Source organism: Bombina bombina, chromosome 3 (assembly GCF_027579735.1).
Source record: "Bombina bombina isolate aBomBom1 chromosome 3, aBomBom1.pri, whole genome shotgun sequence".
Classification (NCBI taxonomy): Eukaryota; Metazoa; Chordata; class Amphibia; order Anura; family Bombinatoridae; genus Bombina; species Bombina bombina.
In genome coordinates this window covers 1,290,378,179-1,290,402,763 of record NC_069501.1, presented here as the reverse complement: position 1 = coordinate 1,290,402,763, position 24,585 = coordinate 1,290,378,179, and the positions used below count along the sequence as shown (strand labels likewise).

Sequence of the window (24,585 nt, the reverse complement as noted above, 5' to 3'; positions counted from 1 at the left end):
ACACACACACACACACACTGTATTACTGCTCCAGAGTTAGTGTCACACACACACTGTATTACTGCCCCAGAGCTAGTGTCACACACACACTGTATTACTGCCCCAGAGCTAGTGTCACACACACTGTATTACTGCCCCAGAGCTAGTGTCACACACACTGTATTACTGCCCCAGAGCTAGTGTCACACACACTGTATTACTGCCCCAGAGCTAGTGTCACACACACACTGTATTACTGCCCCAGAGCTAGTGTCACACACACACTGTATTACTGCCCAGAGCTAGTGTCACACACACACTGTATTACTGCCCCAGAGCTAGTGTCACACACACATACTGTATTACTGCCCCAGAGCTAGTGTCACACACACACACACACACACTGTATTACTGCCCCAGAGCTAGTGTCACACACACACTGTATTACTGCCCCAGAGCTAGTGTCACACACACACTGTATTACTGCCCCAGAGCTAGTGTCACACACACACTGTATTACTGCCCCAGAGCTAGTGTCACACACACACACACACACACACACACACACACACTGTATTACTGCTCCAGAGTTAGTGTCACACACACACTGTATTACTGCCCCAGAGCTAGTGTCACACACACACACTGTATTACTGCTCCAGAGTTAGTGTCACACAGACACTGTATTACTGCCCCAGAGCTAGTGTCACACACACACTGTATTACTGCCCCAGAGCTAGTGTCACACACACATACTGTATTACTGCCCCAGAGCTAGTGTCACACACACTGTATTACTGCCCCAGAGCTAGTGTCACACACACACTGTATTACTGCCCCAGAGCTAGTGTCACACACACACTGTATTACTGCCCAGAGCTAGTGTCACACACACACTGTATTACTGCCCCAGAGCTAGTGTCACACACACACACACACACACACACACACACACACACACACTGTATTACTGCCCCAGAGCTAGTGTCACACACACACTGTATTACTGCCCAGAGCTAGTGTCACACACACAATGTATTACTGCTCCAGAGTTAGTGTCACACACACACTGTATTACTGCCCCAGAGCTAGTGTCACACACACACTGTATTACTGCCCCAGAGCTAGTGTCACACACACACTGTATTACTGCCCCAGAGCTAGTGTCACACACACACTGTATTACTGCCCCAGAGCTAGTGTCACACACACACACACACACACACACTGTATTACTGCTCCAGAGTTAGTGTCACACACACACTGTATTACTGCCCCAGAGCTAGTGTCACACACACACACACACACTGTATTACTGCTCCAGAGTTAGTGTCACACAGACACTGTATTACTGCCCCAGAGCTAGTGTCACACAGACACTGTATTACTGCCCCAGAGCTAGTGTCACACACACACTGTATTACTGCCCCAGAGCTAGTGTCACACACACACACACACACACACACACACTGTATTACTGCTCCAGAGTTAGTGTCACACACACACTGTATTACTGCCCAGAGCTAGTGTCACACACACACACTGTATTACTGCCCCAGAGCTAGTGTCACACACACACACTGTATTACTGCTCCAGAGTTAGTGTCACACACACACTGTATTACTGCCCCAGAGCTAGTGTCACACACACACTGTATTACTGCCCAGAGCTAGTGTCACACACACACTGTATTACTGCCCAGAGCTAGTGTCACACACACACTGTATTACTGCCCCAGAGCTAGTGTCACACACACATACTGTATTACTGCCCCAGAGCTAGTGTCACACCCACTGTATTACTGCCCCAGAGCTAGTGTCACACACACACTGTATTACTGCCCCAGAGCTAGTGTCACACACACACTGTATTACTGCTCCAGAGTTAGTGTCACACACACACTGTATTACTGCCCCAGAGCTAGTGTCACACACACACATACTGTATTACTGCCCCAGAGCTAGTGTCACACACACTGTATTACTGCCCCAGAGCTAGTGTCACACACACACTGTATTACTGCCCCAGAGCTAGTGTCACACACACACTGTATTACTGCCCCAGAGCTAGTGTCACACACCCACTGTATTACTGCCCCAGAGCTAGTGTCACACACCCACTGTATTACTGCCACAGAACTAGTGTCTCTCACACACACACACCATATTACTGCCCCAGAGCTAGTGTCACACACATACTGTATTACTGCCCCAGAGCTAGTGTCACACACATACTGTATTACTGCCCCAGAGCTAGTGTCACACACACACTGTATTACTGCCCCAGAGCTAGTGTCATATACCCACTGTATTACTGCCCCAGAGCTAGTGTCACACACACACATACTGTATTACTGCCCCAGAGCTAGTGTCACACACACTGTATTACTGCCCCAGAGCTAGTGTCACACACATACTGTATTACTGCCCCAGAGCTAGTGTCACACACACTGTATTACTGCCCCAGAGCTAGTGTCACACACACACTGTATTACTGCCCCAGAGCTAGTGTCACACACACACTGTATTACTGCCCCAGAGCTAGTGTCACACACACACTGTATTACTGCCCCAGAGCTAGTGTCACACACATACTGTATTACTTCCCCAGAGCAGGGATAGGCACAGACAAAGGCTGTGGCAGACATTTTCCAAAGTACAAACCTTAGTGAAGGACACCATTGTACATTTGAAATTAAAAACATTATTTTATAGAGCTTGGTGTTATTATACTGATGTAGATACCACCGACCCTATAAACAGCCCTCCTCTGGCTATACCCATGTGCCAGTGTCACTACTGTGTCATTATATAGTACTTGGTGTTATTATACTGATGCAGATACCACTGATCCTATAACCAGTCCTCCTCTGGCTATACCCATGTGCCAGTGTCACTACTGTGTCATTATATAGTGCTTGGTGTTATTATACTGATGCAGATACCACTGATCCTATAACCAGTCCTCCTCTGGCTATACCCATGTGCCAGTGTCACTACTGTGTCATTATATAGTGCTTGGTGTTATTATACTGATGCAGATACCACTGATCCTATAACCAGTCCTCCTCTGGCTATACCCATGTACCAGTGTCACTACTGTGTCATTATATAGTGCTGGGTGTTATTATACTGATGCAGATACCACTGACCCTATAACCAGCCCTCCTCTGGCTATACCCATGTGCCAGTGTCACTACTGTGTCATTATATAGTGCTGGGTGTTATTATACTGATGCAAATACCACTGATCCTATAACCAGCCCTCCTCTGGCTATACCCGTGTGCCAGTGTCACTACTGTGTCATTATATAGTGCTGGGTGTTATTATACTGATGCAGATACCACTGATCCTATAACCAGTCCTTGTCTGGCTATACCCATGAGCCAGTGCCACTACTGTGTCATTATATAGTGCTGGGTGTTATTATACTGATGCAGATACCACTGACCCTATAACCAGCCCTCCTCTGGCTATACCCATGTGCCAGTGTCACTACTGTGTCATTATATAGTGCTGGGTGTTATTATACTGATGCAAATACCACTGATCCTATAACCAGCCCTCCTCTGGCTATACCCGTGTGCCAGTGTCACTACTGTGTCATTATATAGTGCTGGGTGTTATTATACTGATGCAGATACCACTGACCCTATAACCAGCCCTCCTCTGGCTATACCCATGAGCCAGTGCCACTACTGTGTCATTATATAGTGCTGGGTGTTATTATACTGATGCAGATACCACTGATCCTATAACCAACCCTCCTCTGGCTATACCCATGTGCCAGTGTCACTACTGTGTCATTATATAGTGCTGGGTGTTATACTGATGCAAATACCACTGATCCTATAACAAGCTCTCCTCTGGCTATACCCATGTTCCAGTGTCACTACTGTGTCATTATATAGCGCTGGGTGTTATTGTACTGATGCAGATACCACTGACCCTATAACCAGCCCTCCTCTGGCTATACCCATGTGCCAGTGTCACTACTGTGTCATTATATAGTGCTGGGTGTTATTATACTGATGCAGATACCACTGACCCTATAACCAGCCCTCCTCTGGCTATACCCATGTTCCAGTGTCACTACTGTGTCATTATATAGTGCTGGGTTTTATTATACTAATGCAGATACCACTGACCCTATAACCAGCCCTCCTCTGGCTATACCCATGTGCCAGTGTCACTACTGTGTCATTATATATGCTGGGTGTTATTATACTGATGCAGATACCACTGATCCTTTAACCAGCCCTTCTCTGGCTATACCCATGTGCCAGTGTCACTACTGTGTCATTATATAGTGCTGGGTGTTATTATACTGATGCAGATACCACTGACCCTATAACCAGCCCTCCTCTGGCTATACCCATGTGCCAGTGTCACTACTGTGTCATTATATAGTGCTGGGTGTTATTATACTGATGCAAATACCACTGACCCTATAACCAGCCCTTGTCTGACTATACCCATGTGCCAGTGTCACTACTGTGTCATTATATAGTGCTTGGTGTTATTATACTGATGCAGATACCACTGACCCTATAACCAGCCCTCCTCTGGCTATACCCATACACCAGTGTCACTACTGTGTTATTATACTGATGCAGATACCACTGACCCTATAACCAGCCCTCCTCTGGCTATACCCATATGCCAGTGTAATTATTGTGTTATTATACTGATGCAGATACCACTGACCCTATAACCAGCCCTTGTCTGGCTATACGCATGTGTCACTAATGTGTTATACTGATGCAGATACCACTGATCCTATAACCAGCCCTCCTCTGGCTATACCCATGAGCCAGTGTCACTACTGTGTCATTATATAGTGCTGGGTGTTATTATACAGATGCAGATACCACTGATCCTATAACCAGCCCTCCTCTGGATATACCCATGTGCCAGTGTCACTACTGTGTCATTATATAGTGCTGGGTGTTATTATACTGATGCAGATACCACTGACCCTATAACCAGCCCTCCTCTGGCTATACCCATACGCCAGTGTCACTACTGTGTCATTATATAGTGCTGGGTGTTATTATACTGATGCAGATACCACTGACCCTATAACCAGCCCTCCTCTGGCTATACCCATGTGCCAGTGTCACTACTGTGTCATTATATAGTGCTGGGTGTTATTATACTGATGCAAATACCACTGATCCTATAACCAGTCCTCCTCTGTCTATACGCATGTGCCAGTGTCACTACTGTGTCATTATATAGTGCTGGGTGTTATTATACTGATGCAGATACCACTGACCCTATAACCAGCCCTTGTCTGGCTATACGCATGTGCCATTGTCACCACTGTGTCATATAGTGCTGGGTGTTATTATACTGATGCAGATACCACTGACCCTATAACCAGCCCTCCTCTGGCTATACCCATACGCCAGTGTCACTACTGTGTCATTATATAGTGCTGGGTGTTATTATACTGATGCAGAAACCACTGACCCTATAACCATCCCTCCTCTGGCTATACCCATGTGCCATTGTCACTACTGTGTTATTATATAGCGCTGGGTGTTATTATACTGATGCAGATACCACTGACCCTATAACCAGCCCTCCTCTGGGTATACCCATGTGCCAGTGTCACTACTGTGTCATTATATAGCGCTGGGTGTTATTAAACTGATGCAGATACCACTGACCCTATAACCAGCCCTCCTCAGGCTATACCCATTTACTAGTGTCACTACTGTGTCATTATATAGCGCTGGGTGTTATTAAACTGATGCAGATACCACTGACCCTATAACCAGCCCTCCTCAGGCTATAACCATGTGCCATTGTCACCACTGTGTCATTATATAGTGCTGGGTGTTATTATACTGATGCAGATACCACTGATCCTATAATCAGCCCTCCTCTGGCTATACCCATGTGCCAGTGTCACTACTGTGTCATTATATAGTGCTGGGTGTTATTATACTGATGCAGATACCACTGACCCTATAACTAGCCCTTGTCTGACTATACGCATGTGCCAGTGTCACTACTGTGTCATTATATAGCACTGGGTGTTATTATACTGATGCAGATACCACTGACCCTATAACCAGCCCTCCTCTGGCTATACCCATGAGCCAGTGTCACTACTGTGTCATTATATAGCGCAGGGTGTTATACTGATGCAGATACCACTGACCCTATAACCATCCCTCCTCTGGCTATACCCATGTGCCATTGTCACTACTGTGTTATTATACAGATGCATATACCACTGACCCTATAACCAGCCCTCCTCTGGCTATAAACATGTGCCAGTGTCACTACTGTGTCATTATATAGTGCTGGGTGTTATTATACTGATGCAGATACCACTGACCCTATAACCAGCCCTCCTCTGGCTATACCCATGCGCCATTGTCACTATTTTGTCATTATATAGTGCTGGGTGTTATTATACAGATGCAGATACCACTGACCCTATAACCAGCCCTTGTCTGGCTATACGCATGTGCCATTGTCACCACTGTGTCATTATATAGTGCTGGGTGTTATACTGATGCAGATACCACTGACCCTATAACCAGCCCTCCTCTGGCTATAAACATGTGCCAGTGTCACTACTGTGTCATTATATAGTGCTGGGTGTTATACTGATGCAGATACCACTGATCCTATAACCAACCCTTGTCTGGCTATACGCATGTGCCAGTGTCACTACTGTGTCATTATATAGTGCTGGGTGTTATTATACTTATGCAGATACCACTGATCCTATAACCAACCCTTGTCTGGCTATACGCATGTGCCAGTGTCACTACTGTGTCATTATATAGTGCTGGGTGTTATTATACTGATGCAGATACCACTGATCCTATAACCAACCCTTGTCTGGCTATACGCATGTGCCATTGTCACTACTGTGTCTTTGTATAGGGCTGGGTGTTACTATACAGATGCAGATACACATCCAGTATTTCACTCAGGCTTTATTTATTCAGTAGAAAGAGGAAGGTATCAACGGCACTGCTTTTACAAATGTGTATATTAGTATACTTTATTCCTTTGTAACCCTTTATCTATATGTAGTATGTGAGGGCAATGTTCCCTTCAATTCAGTATTAGATAGAGTAGGTGCTATGTAGTATTCAACGTATAAGAGGATACAGTAGAGAGGAGCTCTAACTGAAAAAGACTACATGTTTAGCACTCAAGGGGTTAATATAAAGTGAATTTTTATTTTTTGCAAAGACTCTATTAAGTAAAGGCAAATCAGAGTAGCTGAGTGATCAAGTGAGCATGCTTACTCTACGTTAAAACATAACTTTTATTTATATCAAAGTAAAATTCTGGATTGTGACTTTAAAAACACTCTCAGATGCTAGAGATCGGTTAAATAACCTGATCACAGTGGGTTAAATATAATTATGTAAGTAGTATATTTGCACATAGTATGTGTTAGCTTAATTGTATCCACACTTTCAATGTTTGTACAGAATCATAACAAAAGCCATTTATTTGTGAGTTGGTAATGAATGAAAAGATACTTTTAATTTTAAAGCATCCGTATATTCTATTATTTGTATCATAGAGACACTAACTATTGTGATAAATTATAAATATATTTTAATACCAAATACTTGTCTGTCTGGTGTTTGTGTTCGAATTATAACATTAAATAATGTGTAGAAGTAGTGCATGTCATGTTATCTACATTATTCGCTAACACGTAGTGAAAATTATAAATTCCTAAAATAACAATGTTTTTTTTAAAAAACATATATATGTATAAAAAATATAATAATGGTGTCTACTGGTGTCTATTAATACATGTTGTGCAGTTTTATTAAGAACACTTAAGTGATGTGATAAGATAAAAGTTGCAATTCAAAGTGACAGGGGATTGATTATAAAAATTGTATCAGTTGATACAATGTCATATTGCATTTTAGTAACAGCTGTATTCCAAAAGATTTTAATAATGTCATGGAGATTTTAAATATCTTCTTTATTATTTTGGTCTTTTAGGCACTTGTTTTACCCATTATGTATCTTCCTTGTATCTGTATATATGTACCCACATTTATAATGATTTCAAGGGTTCCTTTTAGAGATACATATATATTGATGTTGGGGTATAAGGTTTTCCTTAGTTGGGTGAGTCTTAGTAGCATATCATTGCTAGTTAATTAAAAGACTAAAGAAAATTGTTTTTTTGGGGGTCCCTTATGGATTTCTTTAACATCAGATCTAACTATATTGGATTAAAGGAACGATGAAAAATTGTTATTCTCATTGAGGCCTGAAGGTTGGACTGAATTCATTAAGAAAATCCATCTACTTTCTGCTTGTAGTAGTTTGTTTTCTAGATTTCCACCTCTAATTCCCAGTTTAATTTTTTGTAGACCAAAACATTTTAGATCATTTTGTCTACAGTTATGTTTCATCATAAAATATCTTGCCACTGAGGTTATTTGTCTTCCTGCTTGTAGGTCTTTCACTGCATTTTTTAATTTTTTTTTATAATTTTCACTACGTGTGAGCGAATAATGTAGATAACATGACATGCACTACTTCTACACATTATTTAATGTTATAATTCGAACACAAACACCAGACAGACAAGTATTTGGTATTAAAATATATTTATAATTTATCACTATAGACTTATCAACACCATAAATAAAATTCATTAATACATAATGAAGTATCTAGCACTATCATGTCACACCAAATGTTTATATATTGCAATTTGACAATATAGGTGATCGAGTAAATTAAACTAAACCATCATTTTGCCGATAATAAAAATCACCTTTTTCTGTGGATACACTGTCATTGAAACTATCTCTGAAGCACAAGGAGACAAACTTACTAACGTTTACCAATCTAATATTTACACAAAACTGACAGCCAATACGGTCAAGTGAATCAGATCGTAATTCCCCACATAGTACTATTCGATAAATAAATAGTAAACATATCACATAGTTAACCCTACTGGGATGAGTGAGGGTTGGTCTAAGAGTGGAAAACGATTGGAAGAATTTAGGATGACGTCACCTGAAGGCAGGACTACTATCCCCTTAAAGATCCAATCAGTGAGCGGCGCGCTCACCCTTTGAAAAAGCCGTTAGGGCGAAACATGTTAGGGAAATGGTGAGGAGTCCTGGAGCTCCTGTATTTTTAGATTAGCCTCAGTATGCTATAACAGTTAATTTCGGTTAAATATATTTACTTAATAACTTTGAATTTGGACACATAGTTACTTTTGTACCATGAGCGCAATGGATCATCTGTATTAGATATTTTGAGTGGGGCTCAGTCGGAATAATATCTCTAGAAAACTAGCAACCATTCTTATAGCTCTTTAATTCAAATCGGATCATCACATTTGAATTGGTCTATTATGAGTTGGGTATGGATCAATATATTTGCCGGCATAATACTATTTACAAACACAGCGCAATAACACACTGATACAGTCTATATTAGAGACTCTAGTGCTAAAAATAAATACACAGAGCGCCTCCTAAAAGGCTAAGAAACTAGTAGTGACAAGATTATTTAAATAAAAAATATATTGAAATTCTATAGGGGTATATAAAATATTTTATAAGCTACTTATAGCTAAAATATACAAACAAGATACAAAAGTGGATCCACTTGAAATTAACAATAAAATATGCATATATCTATATAAAAAACAATACAATTGTGGTTAAAAACCACAACAATATACAATCTTAATCACAAAATAAATTACAATAAAACAGCTGTTGATGGTTGGATAAAAAATAAATATAAAAACATCAATTTACTGAGTAGGTGTCCATAAATATGTAGGTCCCAAACTTTAAATTCTTTCCAGAGAGTGAATGTCCAATATGAAGATTCTATTTTAAAACAGTTATCCTTATATATCCCTCGATAAACGGTGAAATGATGAAGTGTGTAAAAAAAGAAAAACGTAGTGGTTTTCAAATCAAATTTCAAAAATTATTGTGAATATCCAAAAAATCCTGAAAAGATGATGTGATGAAGTGGGCGTGAATAGTCAAAAATGTGTGTACACAAAAATGAAGAAAGGAAAAAATGTAAAAAAATAATCCAAATGAATATTTAGGATGTGTTAAAGTGAATAACACACTTATAAAGTGACCCTTATGTGAATACAAGATGTGAAGAGATGCTCCTAAAAAGTTATTCCTGTGTGTAAATGATGAAAAAATACAGAAATGGATCCTATGTCTCAGGGATCAATTCATTCAAAGATATACCTGTAATAAAACAAATATAACATAGTGCAAAACGACTATTCAAACTTAGTCAGTAATTGAAAAGAAGCTTACCATTTATGTCAACGCGTTTCGGCCCTAAGAACTGGGCCTTTATCAAGACTATAGATGGATTAGCATGGTAGCTCCTTTTATAGCTATTACTGGCCAATAAGTGCCAGTGTTTTGGCGCCAAAAAATAACCTCTACTTCCTGTTCCTGTTGACCTGGAAGTAAAAAAATAACCTCTACTTCCTTTTCCTGTTGACCTGGAAGTAAAAAAATATAACCTCTACTTCCTGTTCCTGATGACCTGGAAGTACTATTGAGTTTATTCTATTTTTGTATATATGTTCCTAGTTTCATGGTAAATTCATGCTATGTTTCAAATAAAGTACATGTTCATTTTTATTTGTTTCATTAATATTTGAAAGATAATATTTGCCTAAAATCGGCAAACCGGAAGTGTGTGTTCAGTCATTTATCACCATGGAAACCAATATAAGAGTGAATGAATAGAACAATTTTCAGTCATATATTTAGATTTACCATGCCTGATCTGAAAATAGGCTTAATCTATCCTAAGGTAAGTAGCTATTTTTGAAAATTGTAAGGCTGCTTGTTAGGCCCTTCTTTGACAGAAAAGACGAGTGAATGAAAAATGTATTCTACTTAGGGAAGACATCAAAGTAATAAATATTATAGTGGATATGACACTATTAAGGAATACAATAAAATAAAATAGAAGATTCTTATTTAAAAAATATAACAATCTAAAAGGGTCCTAAAATGTAAGCAATAATTTCACTGTCCCTATAGAGATATCTATTTAGGAAAAGCGTATAGAATGTCTTCTGGAATATCATAAAAAATCATATATTTTTTTGATATATAGAAATATCAAGAAACCTATTAAGATAAACATTGTCATATAGCCTCCTATATGGAGACGACCCAGGGCTAAAAAACATTGGAATGATAAACATGATAAAAACATTGGGATAATGAACATTGATTGTAAACATAATTAAAATATAATTCAATTGTTCGAATGATAAACATGATAAAAACATTAGGATAATGAACATCGATTGTAAACATAATTAAAATTTATAAAAATTAGAATATTAAAATATTTCAATATTTGAAACTCTCCATCAGTAATAGTAATGCAAAGTGGCAGGTGAAGAGGGGGGGTGCATGGTTATATTAACAGAAGTACTTGAAATCACAATTACAATAAGACCTATCTCTTTCAAATGCCTACATATACTCTATGTGGGGGTGTGCCTAATCTATGCTAGTATGAAAATACATGCACCTATTTAAGCTACACCTATAGGATAGAATAATAACAGCGGCTATAATCTTAAGTTAAGAAGATGAGATAGATCTTCTTTGTTATTAAGACCCTTAGGGTAAAGGCAATCTAAATTGGATTTTAAAGTACTTCTGTTAATATAACCATGCACCCCCCCTCTTCACCTGCCACTTTGCATTACTATTACTGATGGAGAGTTTCAAATATTGAAATATTTTAATATTCTAATTTTTATAAATTTTAATTATGTTTGCAATCGATGTACATTATCCTAATGTTTTTATCATGTTTATCATTCGAACAATTGAATTATATTTTAATTATGTTTACAATCGATGTTCATTATCCCAATGTTTTTATCATGTTTATCATTCCAATGTTTTTTAGCCCTGGGTCGTCTCCATATAGGAGGCTATATGACAATGTTTATCTTAATAGGTTTCTTGATATTTCTATATATCAAAAAAATATATGATTTTTTATGATATTCCAGAAGACATTCTATACGCTTTTCCTAAATAGATATCTCTATAGGGACAGTGAAATTATTGCTTACATTTTAGGACCCTTTTTAGATTGTTATATTTTTTTAAATAAGAATCTTCTATTTTATTTTATTGTATTCCTTAATAGTGTCATATCCACTATAATATTTATTACTTTGATGTCTTCCCTAAGTAGAATACATTTTTCATTCACTTGTCTTTTCTGTCAAAGAAGGGCCTAACAAGCAGCCTTACAATTTTCAAAAATAGCTAGTTACCTTAGGATAGATTAAGCCTATTTTCAGATCAGGCATGGTAAATCTAAATATATGACTGAAAATTGTTCTATTCATTCACTCTTATATTGGTTTCCATGGTGATTAAATGACTGAACACACACTTCCGGTTTGCCGATTTTAGGCAAATATTATCTTTCAAATATTAATGAAACAAATAAAAATGAACATGTACTTTATTTGAAACATAGCATGAATTTACCATGAAACTAGGAACATATATACAAAAATAGAATAAACTCAATAGTACTTCCAGGTCATCAGGAACAGGAAGTAGAGGTTTATATTTTTTTACTTCCAAGTCAACAGGAAAAGGAAGTAGAGGTTATTTTTTTACTTCCAGGTCAACAGGAACAGGAAGTAGAGGTTATTTTTTGGCGCCAAAACAACACTGGCACTTATTGGCCAGTAATAGCTATAAAAGGAGCTACCATGCTAATCCATCTATAGTCTTGATGAAGGCCCAGTTCTTAGGGCTGAAACGCGTTGACATATATGGTAAGCTTCTTTTCAATTACTGACTAAGTTTGAATAGCAGTTTTGCACTATGTTATATTTGTTTTATTACAGGTATATCTTTGAATGAATTGATCCCTGAGACATAGGATCCATTTCTGTATTTTTTCATCGTTTACACACAGGAATAACTTTTTAGGAGCATCTCTTTACATCTTGTATTCACATAAGGGTCACTTTATAAGTGTGTTATTCACTTTAACACATCCTAAATATTCATTTGGATTATTTTTTTACATTTTTTCCTTTTTTCATTTTTGTGTACACACATTTTTGACTATTCACGCCCACTTCATCACATCATCTTTTCAGGATTTTTTGGATATTCACAATAATTTTTGAAATTTTATTTGAAAACCACTACGTTTTTCTTTTTTACACACTTCATCATTTCACCGTTTATCGAGGGATATATAAGGATAACTGTTTTAAAATAGAATCTTCATATTGGACATTCACTCTCTGGAAAGAATTTAAAGTTTGGGACCTACATATTTATGGACACCTACTCAGTAAATTGATGTTTTTATATTTATTTTTTATCCAACCATCAACAGCTGTTTTATTGTAATTTATTTTGTGATTAAGATTGTATATTGTTGTGGTTTTTAACCACAATTGTATTATTGTTTTTTATAAAGATATATGCATATTTTATTGTTAATTTTAAGTGGATCCACTTTTGTATCTTGTTTGTATATTTTAGCTATAAGTAGCTTATAAAATATTTTATATACCCCTATAGAATTTCAATATATTTTTTATTTAAATAATCTTGTCACTTCTAGTTTCTTAGCCTTTTAGGAGGCGCTCTGTGTATTTATTTTTAGCACTACATTCACCTTTTTGGGGGCGCTGGTACCCACAATACTAGGAGCTACAGACACAAGGTTGAGCGCTGTCAGATTTTAACAGATTTTTATATTAGAGACTCTATCAGCTGAGCTCAGTTTTTCAATGAAACAGTGGGTAATGGGTTAAATACACTAACTCAAGATAAAATTGTGCTGTTGTTAATAGCGTATATCTTGCATAACCCACAGGTTTAAGCTCAATTTGAGGAGCCTGCAATTCATAAATACTCACTGCAACGCATAGCAAATTTATGCACATATATATAAGAATTTTAGGCTGATTACAACAACAGGATAACTTACTGGGTTATGTTTGCTCGTAACAATGTTGCAATAAAAGCACAAACCCCACAACACTATTTGCAAGCACAGCGCGATAACACTGATACAGTGAATGTTAGGGATTCTATCAGCTGGACTCAGCTTTCAACGAAACTAGTGGGTAATGCTCCTACATATATTATATGATTAACGTGTTAAACACAGTAGCTCAAGATAAAATTGTGCTGTTGTCAATATCGTACAATTCGCATAACCCACAAATTTAGGCTCAATTTTAGTAGCCTGTAATCCATAAATGCTCTTTGCAACATATAACTAATTTATGCACATATACATAAGACCTGTAGGCTGGTTACAACAACCGGATAATCTACTGTGTTTAGTTTGCTCATAACAGTGTTGCAATAGAAGCACAAACCTCATACCTAGTATCGATAATTACTGCCATTAACTGCGATCTGGGTAACGGGGAACTCACATCTTTCACTTAATTGAGCTAACCTGTGTAAAAGTAGCTGTGTGGTGTGCTAGCCCACATAAATCCTGTATTGTGAAGGAATTAATCCGGTACTCCAGACTGGAATTCAATACTCAAAATTAGTGATGAACCAGATTATTTGAACTTTACCAATACATTAACAAATCCACAACTTTTGTATCTATATGGTATAAATAATAAAATACACGAACACTGTGTGGTATATCTAATACTGTATTAGTAACATATAGGGCACAATACCTAAGGAAGTGGACAATGAGTTGAATCTGATTATTGAGCTTTACCAATGCATTATCAAAGCCACAATAGTTAGTGTCTCTATGATACAAATAATAGAATATACGGATGCTTTAAAATTAAAAGTATCTTTTCATTCATTACCAACTCACAAATAAATGGCTTTTGTTATGATTCTGTACAAACATTGAAAGTGTGGATACAATTAAGCTAAAACATACTATGTGCAAATATACTACTTACGTAATTATATTTAACCCACTGTGATCAGGTTATTTAACCGATCTCTAGCATCTGAGAGTGTTTTTAAAGTCACAATCCAGAATTTTACTTTGATATAAATAAAAGTTATGTTTTAACGTAGAGTAAGCATGCTCACTTGATCACTCAGCTACTCTGATTTGCCTTTACTTAATAGAGTCTTTGCAAAAAATAAAAATTCACTTTATATTAACCCCTTGAGTGCTAAACATGTAGTCTTTTTCAGTTAGAGCTCCTCTCTACTGTATCCTCTTATTTATTTATTCCATAACTTATCACCCAATATCGCAATATTTTTTTTTATTCCTTTTATTTAATGAGAAATACATATATACTAAGGTTGTGGCGGACATTTCAAGGGCTAGTCACGGACACCAGTTTCCGTGTATGGACACCTTGCCTATCCCTGCCCCAAAGCTAGTGTCACACACACACTGTATTACTACTCTGAGCATTTCTCCTGTTTCCTCTCTTTATATTGTTTTCACTCTTCATCTTTTCCAGTGTCTCTCCCTCATTTGTTCTAACCTGGTAAAAGTTCTCTTGTCCAATCAGCTGCTTGGCACTTTCCCAGCTTGGCTCATTTCCAAATATATTACAGAGAACATCTGTTACCATGACAACTTGGGAAGGAGGGGCTCGATAACTTTTTATTTCATCAATTTCAGAAGCTTTCAGCTTTGCTTGAACAGAGGTCCAGTGCAGTTGAATCTAAGGTGATAAGCATAAAGGTCAGAGCCAGGTGCAGCCAGCATCAGCACCAAGCAAAACATATGAGGTCAGAGATAGGACACAGCAACACACAGGTGTTATGAGCAAGGACGCGGTGACACACACAAGACCAGAGCCAGGACACAGTGACACACATAGGAGACCAGAGCCAGGACACAGTGACACACATAGGAGACCAGAGCCAGGACACAGTGACACACATAGGAGACCAGAGCCAAGACACAGTGACACACATAGGAGACCAGAGCCAGGACACAGTGACACACATAGGAGACCAGAGCCAGGACACAGTGACACACATAGGAGACCAGAGCCAGGACACAGTGACACACATAGGAGACCAGAGCCAGGACACAGTGACACACATAGGAGACCAGAGCCAGGACACAGTGACACACATAGGAGACCAGAGCCAGGACACAGTGACACACATAGGAGACCAGAGCCAGGACACAGTGACACACATAGGAGACCAGAGCCAGGACACAGCGACACACACAAGACCAGAGACAATCCAAAAGGAGGAACAGCACCACAATAATAATGCTTATAAAGTTATTTATTGGGACATCAAATAAACACACCACACAGTGCTCCTTTTGGATTGTCGTTGGATTTAAGGTTTTGGCAGAACCTGGGAAGGTGCACACTCGTTATTGCAGTACCTATGCTGTGCCCTCTCTATTTCTACACACAAGACCAGAGCCAGGACACAGCGACACACACAAGACCAGAGCCAGGACACAGCGACACACACACAAGACCAGAGCCAGGACACGGCGACACACAGGAGACCAGGAAAAACATAATTTATGTAAGAATTTACCTGATAAATTAATTTCTTTCATATTGGCAAGAGTCCATGAGCTAGTGAAGTATGGGATATACATTCCTACCAGGAGGGGCAAAGTTTCCCAAACCTCAAAATGCCTATAAATACACCCCCCACCACACCCACAATTCAGTTTAACGAATAGCCAAGAAGTGGTGTGATAAGAAAGGAGCGAAAGCATCAAAAAATAAGGAATTGGAATAATTGTGCTTTATACCAAAAAAATCATAACCACCATAAAAAGGGTGGTGTAGCAGAGAGGCAGTAAGATCCGCAATATCTTTTAGTTAGGCAGAGACATCCTCATCTTAAAAATGTTGTCTAAATAATTCAGTTTAAGTCTAAATCAGCTATTTATTTTGCTTCTAGCCACTGCTTAAAAACTGGTGCAGCAACAACAACTGCTAACAACAACTGTATAAGACAATACAGTTACTCAAAACTGAATTTAACCCCTCCAGTACTGTTGGATTTGCACCCTGTACCTATAATGGGCACAGGGTGACTTAACATAATGCCTGAATCCATAATCCGTAGGGAGGTTGACAGAGGGGTCTGTCACAGGTGGTTCTCATGGACTCTTGCCAATATGAAAGAAATGAATTTATCAGGTAAATTCTTACATGAATTATGTTTTCTTTCATGTAATTTGCAAGAGTCCATGAGCTAGTGACGTATGGGATAGCAAATACCCAAGATGTGGAACTCCACGCAAGAGTCACTAGAGAGGGAGGAATAAAAATAAAGACAGCCAATTCCGCTGAAAAATTAATCCACAACCCAAATCAAAATTTTAATCTTTATAATGGAAAAAACTGAAATTATAAGCAGAAGAATCAAACTGAAACAGCTGCCTGAAGTACTTTTCTACCAAAAACTGCTTATGAAGAACAGAAAACATCAAAATGGTAGAATTTAGTAAAAGTATGCAAAGAAGACCAAGTTGCTGCTTTGCAAATCTGATCAACAGAAGCTTCATTCTTAAAAGCCCAGGAAGTAAAACCTGACCTAGTAGAATGAGCTGTAATCCTCTGAGGCGGGGATTTACCCGACTCCAAATAAGCATGATGAATCAAAAGCTTTAAACAAGATGCCAAAGAAATGGCAGAAGCCTTCTGACCTTTTCTAGAACCAGAAAAGATAACAAATAGACTAGAAGTCTTTCTGAAATCTTTAGTAGCTTCAACATAATATTTCAAAGCTTTTACCACATCCAAAGAATGTAAAGATCTCTCCAGAGAATTCTTAGGATTAGGACACAACAAAGGGACAACAATTTCTCTACTAATGTTGTTGGAATTCACAACTTTAGGTAAAAATTTAAATGAAGTCCGCAAAACCACCTTATCATGATGAAAAATCAGAAAAGGTGACTCACAAGAAAGAAGAGTTTCTGATATATCTACTCTAACAGAAGAGATGGCCAAAAGGAACAACACTTTCCAAGAAAGTAATGTCCAGAGAATGCATAAGCTCAAACAGAGGAGCCTGTAAAGCCTTCAAAACCAAATTAAGACTCCAAGGAGGAGAAATTGATTTAATGACAGGCTTGATACGAACCAAAGCCTGTACAAAACAATGAATATCAGGAAGTTTAGCAATTTTTCTGTGAAACAGAACAGAAAGAGCAGAGATTTGTCCTTTCATAGAACTTGCAAACAAACCCTTATCTAAACCATCCTGAAGAAACTGAAAAATTCTAGGAATTCTAAAAGAATGCCAAGAGAATTTATGAGAAGAGCACCATGAGATGTAAGTCTTCCAAACTCTATAATAAATCTTTCTAGACACAGATTTATGAGCCTGCAACATAGTAATAATCACTGAGTCAGAGAAACCTTTATGACTAAGCAGTAAGCGTTCAATTTCCATACCATCAAATTTAATGATTTGAGATCCTGATGGAAAAACGAACCTTGAGATATAAGGTCTGGCCTTAATGAAAGTGGCCAAGGTTGGTAACTGGACATCCGAACAAGAACCATATACCAAAACCTGAGTGGCCATGCTGGAGCCACCAGCAGCACAAATGATTTCTCCATGATGATTTTGAAGAACTAGAGACAGAAAAATATAGGCAGGTTGAAAACTCCAAGGAAATGTCAATGCATCCACTGCTTCCGCCTAAGGATCCCTGGACCTGGATAGGTACCTGGGAGGTTTCTTGTTTAGATGAGATGTTGTCAGATCTATTTCTGGAAGCCCCCACATCTGAACAATTTGAAAAAAAAACACATCTGGGTGAAGAGACCACTCTCCCGGATGTAAAGCTTGACGACTGAGATAATCCGCTTCCCAATTGTCTATACCTGGGATATGGACAGCAGAAATTAGACAGGAGCTGGATTCTGCCCAAGCAAGTATCCGAGATACTTCTTTCATAGCCTGAGGACTGTGAGTCCCACCCTGATGATTGGCATATGCCACAGTTGTGACATTGTCTGTCTGAAAACCAATAAACGCGTCAATAGAAGCCAAAACTGAAGAGCTCTAAGAATCGCACGGAGTTCCAACATATTGATTGGTAATATCGCCTCTTGAGATTTCCAAACCCCTTGTGCTGTCAGAGATCCCCAGACAGCTTCCCAACCTGTTGTGATCATGGTCCAGGTTGAATGAACCAAAGAGACCCGTAGAACTATACGATGGTGATCTAACCACCAAGTCAGAGATAGATGAGTATTGGGATTCAAGGATATTAAGTGTGAAATCCCAGAATAATCCCTGCACCATTAATTCAGCATAAAAAAACTGGAGAGGTCTCATATGAAAACGAGCAAAGGGAATCGAGTCTGATGCTGCAGTCATGAGACCTAAAACTTCCATGCATATAGCTACTGAAGGAAATAATAGAGACTGAAGGTTCTGACAAGCTGAACCCAATATAAATTGTCTCTTGTCTGTTAGAGACAGACATTGACACAATCTATCTGGAAACCTAAACAAGGTGACCCTTGTTTGAGGAATCAAGGAACTTTTTTGGTAAAAAGATCCTCCAACCATTTCTTGAAGAAACAGAAGTTGAATCGTATGAGATTCTGCAGAACGAAAAGACTGAGCAAGTACCAAGATATCGTCCAAATAAGGAAACGCTGAGAACCTTTGAAAAGATTCCTAGAGCTGTCGCTAGGACAGAAAGGAAGAGCAACAAATTGGTAATGCTTGTCTAAAAAAGAGAATCTCAGAAAATGAAAATAATCTGAATGAAACAGAATATGAAGATATGCATCTTGTAAGTCTATTATGGGCAAATAATGCCCTTGCTGAACAAAAGGCAGAATAGACCTTAAATCACCATTCTGAAAGATGGTACTCTTACATGACAAATCCAAAGATTTTCTTTCTTTTGGACAATGAATAGTTCTGAATAAAAACCCCAGACCCCGTTCCTGAAACGGAACTGGTATGAATACCCCAGATAACTCCAGGTCTGAAAACACACTTCAGGAAAGTCTGAGCCTTTACTGGGATTGCTGGAATATGTGAGAGAAAAAAACTTCTCACAGGCGGTCTTACTCTGAATCCTATTCTGTACCCCAATCTAAGGAGTTTGGACCGAATTGAACCAAACAACTTCAGAAAAATCTTAACCTGCCCCCTACCAGCTAAGCTGGAATAAGGGCCGCACCTTCATTCGAATTTGGGGGCTGGCCTTAAACTCTTAAATGGCTTGAATTCATTCCATTTTGAAGAAAGCTTCCAATTAGAAACATATTACTTGGGGAAGAATTGGGCTTCTGTTCCTTATTAAGAACAAAAACGGAAATAAGCTTAAGGTTTACCCTTAGAACTTAATCTTGAGGCAAAAAAACTCCCTTCCCCACAGTAACAGTTGAAAGTATTTAATCCAACTGAACTAAATAATTTATTACCTTGGAAGGAAAGAAAATAGAAATCTGGATTTAGAAATCAAATCAGCATTCCAAGATTTAAGCCACAAAGTTCTTCTAGCTAAAATAGCTAAAGACACAGATTTAACCTCAATTTTGATAATATCAAAAAATGGCATCACAATGAAATTATTAGCATGTTGAATCAAGTTAACAATGCTAAACAAATCATAATCCAATACTTGTTGCGCTAAAGTTTCCAACCAAAAAAGATGAAACAGCTGCAACATCAGCCAAAGAAATTGCAGGCCTCAGAAAAGGACCTGAAAATAAATGAATTTTCCTTAGATAAGATACAAGTTTCCCATCTGAAGGATCTTTAAAATAAATACTATTTTCCATAGGAATAGTAGTACGTTTAGCAAGAGTAGAGAGAGCCCCATTAACTTTGGGGATCTTTTCCCAAACTAACTGCTGGCAAAGGATACAATTTTTAAAACCTTTAAAGAAGGAATAAAAGAAGTACCAGGCCTATTCCATTCCCCAGTATTAGGAACTGGAAAAAAACCTCTGAAGTAACCACAGGAGGTTAATAAGCAGAATTTAAATGTTAGCTAGCCTTAAAATTAAGAGGACTAGTCCCCTCAATATCCAATATAATCAACACTTTTTCAACAAAGAACGAATGTACTCCATTTAAGAATAAAAAGTAAATTTGTTAGTGTCAATATCTGATGAAGGATATTCTGAATCGGATAAATCATCATCAGAGAAGGATAATTCAGTATGTTGTCAGTCATTTGAAAATTCATCAACTAAATAAAGACCTATACATTTTATAAGAAGGCGGGATGGCAGACAAAGCCTTTAGGATAGAATCAGAAAAATATTCTTATAAATTCCTAAGTATATCTTGTACATAAGATGTAAAAAGAATAGCAATAGATAAAGCATAAATACTAATGGACTCTGCATGTAAAAGTTTATCATGATAACTTATTACAAACCACAGCTAAAGATAAAATTCATAACATTAAAATAAATTAACTTAGCTTTGGTAGGACTGATATCAGTCATCAGGATTCCAACAGTGTTTTCTGAAACAGGAACAGTTTTGAGATATCTTGCAAATGTAAGAGAAAAAACAACATATAAAGCAAAAATATCAATTTCCTTATATGACAGTTTCAGGAATGGGAAAGAAATGCAAAACAAAATAAGCCTCTGAAAACCAGAAGCAAAAAGAAATGAAGACTTAAATAATGTCAAAAGTTTGGCGCCAAGTATGACGCCCACAACTGACAAAATATTTTTTTGGCGCCAAGAACGTCTGCAACAAACACGAGCATCATAGATGACGCAACTACGTGAAAACTCTCGGCGCCAACTAAGATGCCGGAAATGACGAAAATACGTCAACAAATGTAATTCTCTCACTAAAAAAGTCTCACGCCAAGAATGACACAATAAATTATAGCATTTTGCGCTCCTGCGAGCCTAACAGCCCGCAATTTAGAAAAGAGAGTCAATTTGAAAATTTCAGGTAAGAATTTTTTTATTTTTTTTTATATGCATTTCCCAAAATGAAACTGACAGTCTGTAAGAAGGAAATATACTGATTAACCTGAATAATGGCAAATATAAGTACAAAACATATATTTAGAACTTTACATATAAAGTGCCCAACCATAGCTTAGAGTGTCATAAATAAAAGAAAACATACTTACCAAAAGACACTCATCTACATAAAGTAGATAGCCAAACCAGTACTGAAACGAGAATCAGTAGAGGTAATGGTATATGAGTATATCGTCGATGTGAAAAGGGAGGTAGGAGATGAATCTCTACGACCGATAACAGAGAACCTATGAAATAGATCCCCGTTAGGATGATCATTGTATTCAATAGGCAATACTCCCTTCACATCCTTCTGACATTCACTGCACTCTGAGAGGAAAACCGGGCTTCAGCCTGCTGAGAAGTGCATATCAACGTAGAAATCTAGCACAAACTTACTTCACCACCACCATGGGAGGCAAAGTTTGTAAAACTGAAGTGTGGTGGGGAGTGTATTTATATGCATTTTGAGGTTTGGGAAACTTTGCCCCTCCTGGTAGGAATGTATATCCCATACGTCAGTAGCTCATGGACTCTTGCCAATTACATGAAAGAAAAACATGATTTACACACACGGAAATTAAACATTTCCAAACCTTATCTTCCTAGAAACAGGTTTATGAGCCTGAATTAGAGTTTCAATCACAGAATCTGAGAAACCTCTCTATAGCATTCAGTTTCCATGCCATCAAGTTGAGAGATTTTAGATCCGGATGGAAGAAAGGACCTTTAGACAGAATGTCTTACCGCATAAAGGAAGAGGCCAAGGAGGGAAACTGGACATTACAACCAGATCCTCATACCAAATCCTGTGATGTCAAGCTGACTTCTCTAGCTATATCTTGGAAATCACTCTGGAAGGTAGAACCAGAGGAGGAAATGGATAAGCAGGCTGAAAAGACCAAGGGACTACTAGAGCATCCACTACCTCTGCCTCAGGCCCTGAATCTTGCAAAATACCTGGGAAGTTTGTTGTTCAAAAGAAAGGTCATCAGATTTCTGGAAGGCCCCAAAGATCCACAATCAGATTGACATCCTGATGAAGACACTGCTCCTATGGATGTAGAAACTGAAGACTGAGAAAGTCTGTCTCCCAATTATTCACTCTTGGAATGTGAATCACAGATATAAGGGAAGAAGTAAATTCTGTTTAAGAGAGAAATCATAGCCAGGGAACTGTGAGTTCCCCCTGATGGTTGATATAAGCAACTGTTATGACACTGTCTGGAAATGAAGATAACGCTCCCTTTTCAACAGAGGCCAAACTTGAAGGGCCTAGAATATTGATGGGTAACCTTAATCCTGGAATCTAGGAAAATCTTTTGAGATAGCTGAATATAATCATTGCAACACTGACGCAGCATACAAAGCTGACAAGGCCAATTTCATCCATCTTTGCTCTGTTAGAGAAAGAGCCACTGTCCATGAGTCTGTTTGGAAACCAAGGAAAGTAACCTTTGTCTGAGGAATCAAAGAACTCTTTGGCAAATTGATCCTCCAACCATGTCTTTGAAGAAACAACAATAGTTGATTATGGTGAAATTCTGCCAAAGGAAAAGACGGAGCTAGTACCAAAATATTGTACAGATAAGGAAACACTGCAATACCCAAAACTCTGATTACAGACAAAAGGGCCCCATGACCTTGGCAAATCTTGGAGCTGTTGCCAGACCAAATGGAAGAGCAACAAACTGATGTCTTTCCAGAAAAGTAAACCTCAGAAACTGGTGATATTCTGAGTGAATTGAAATATGAAGGTAAGCATCCTTTAAATCTATTGTGAATATAAACTGACCTAGCTGAACAAAAGGCAGAATAGTCCTGACAGTTTCCATTCTGAAAGTTGGAACCCTTACAAAATTGTTTAGAGTCTTTAGATCAATAACAGGTCTGCAAGCTCCTTCCTTCTTTGTAACAAAGAAGAGATTTGAATACAATCTCATCCACTGTTTCTGCAAAGAAACTGGAACAATTACTTCCAATTCTGAGATGGAAGAAAGATTTGATCTTTTAAAAAAATTCCTTAAGATATTGGACAGAAAAAAACATTCCTCTGGGAGGCCTTGTTCTGAATACAATTCGATATACCTGAGTGTATCGGTACTCCGCTAGGGGTCTCCCTTCCTCTGTCCAAACCCAGGGGTGGCCACCGGATAGTGGTATACTTGCTGAAACCAGGGTCAAGCCAGCGGCTGTATCTCCCCCAGCTGGGCTGGTCTCAGTGGACTCCCAGTCAGGTAGTGTCTTCTCTGCCCTGCAGCTCTTTCCTGGCAGGTATCGTCCCCTCTGCCTGTCTGCTTCTAGGCAGGAATAGGTCAAGTCAAGAATACTTTATTAGCATGACATTATTATTGTCCTGTGCAGAAACAGGTTCGTCAAGATGGGTCAGCACTTGCTGCATTTGCCATAGGAGCTCCACTTACATAGCTGCAGGTGACAGTGCCGCTCCTCCTCTGTCAGCAGGGCAAGAAACCAATCCCAGTGTTGCCACCAAATGTAGCGGGTCTTGGTACCCCAGACTGGGTATATCCGCTAAAGTCAGCTTCCTCCCACCAAACGCCAACCAATGAACCTCCACTGGATACCTGCCGCT

At 38.5% G+C, this 24,585-nt stretch overlaps 1 protein-coding gene across 1 annotated transcript in view; it reads right to left on the bottom strand.

Annotated features, from left to right (window-relative positions):
* DNHD1 (dynein heavy chain domain 1) overlaps positions 1–24,585 on the bottom strand; it is a 1,127,964-nt gene that overhangs the window by 334,498 nt on the left and 768,881 nt on the right. Inside the window, exon 28 of the mRNA XM_053705693.1 lies at positions 15,425–15,692. Within this exon, the coding sequence (XP_053561668.1) occupies positions 15,425–15,692 (268 nt within the window). The remainder of the gene's footprint in view (positions 1–15,424; positions 15,693–24,585) is intronic.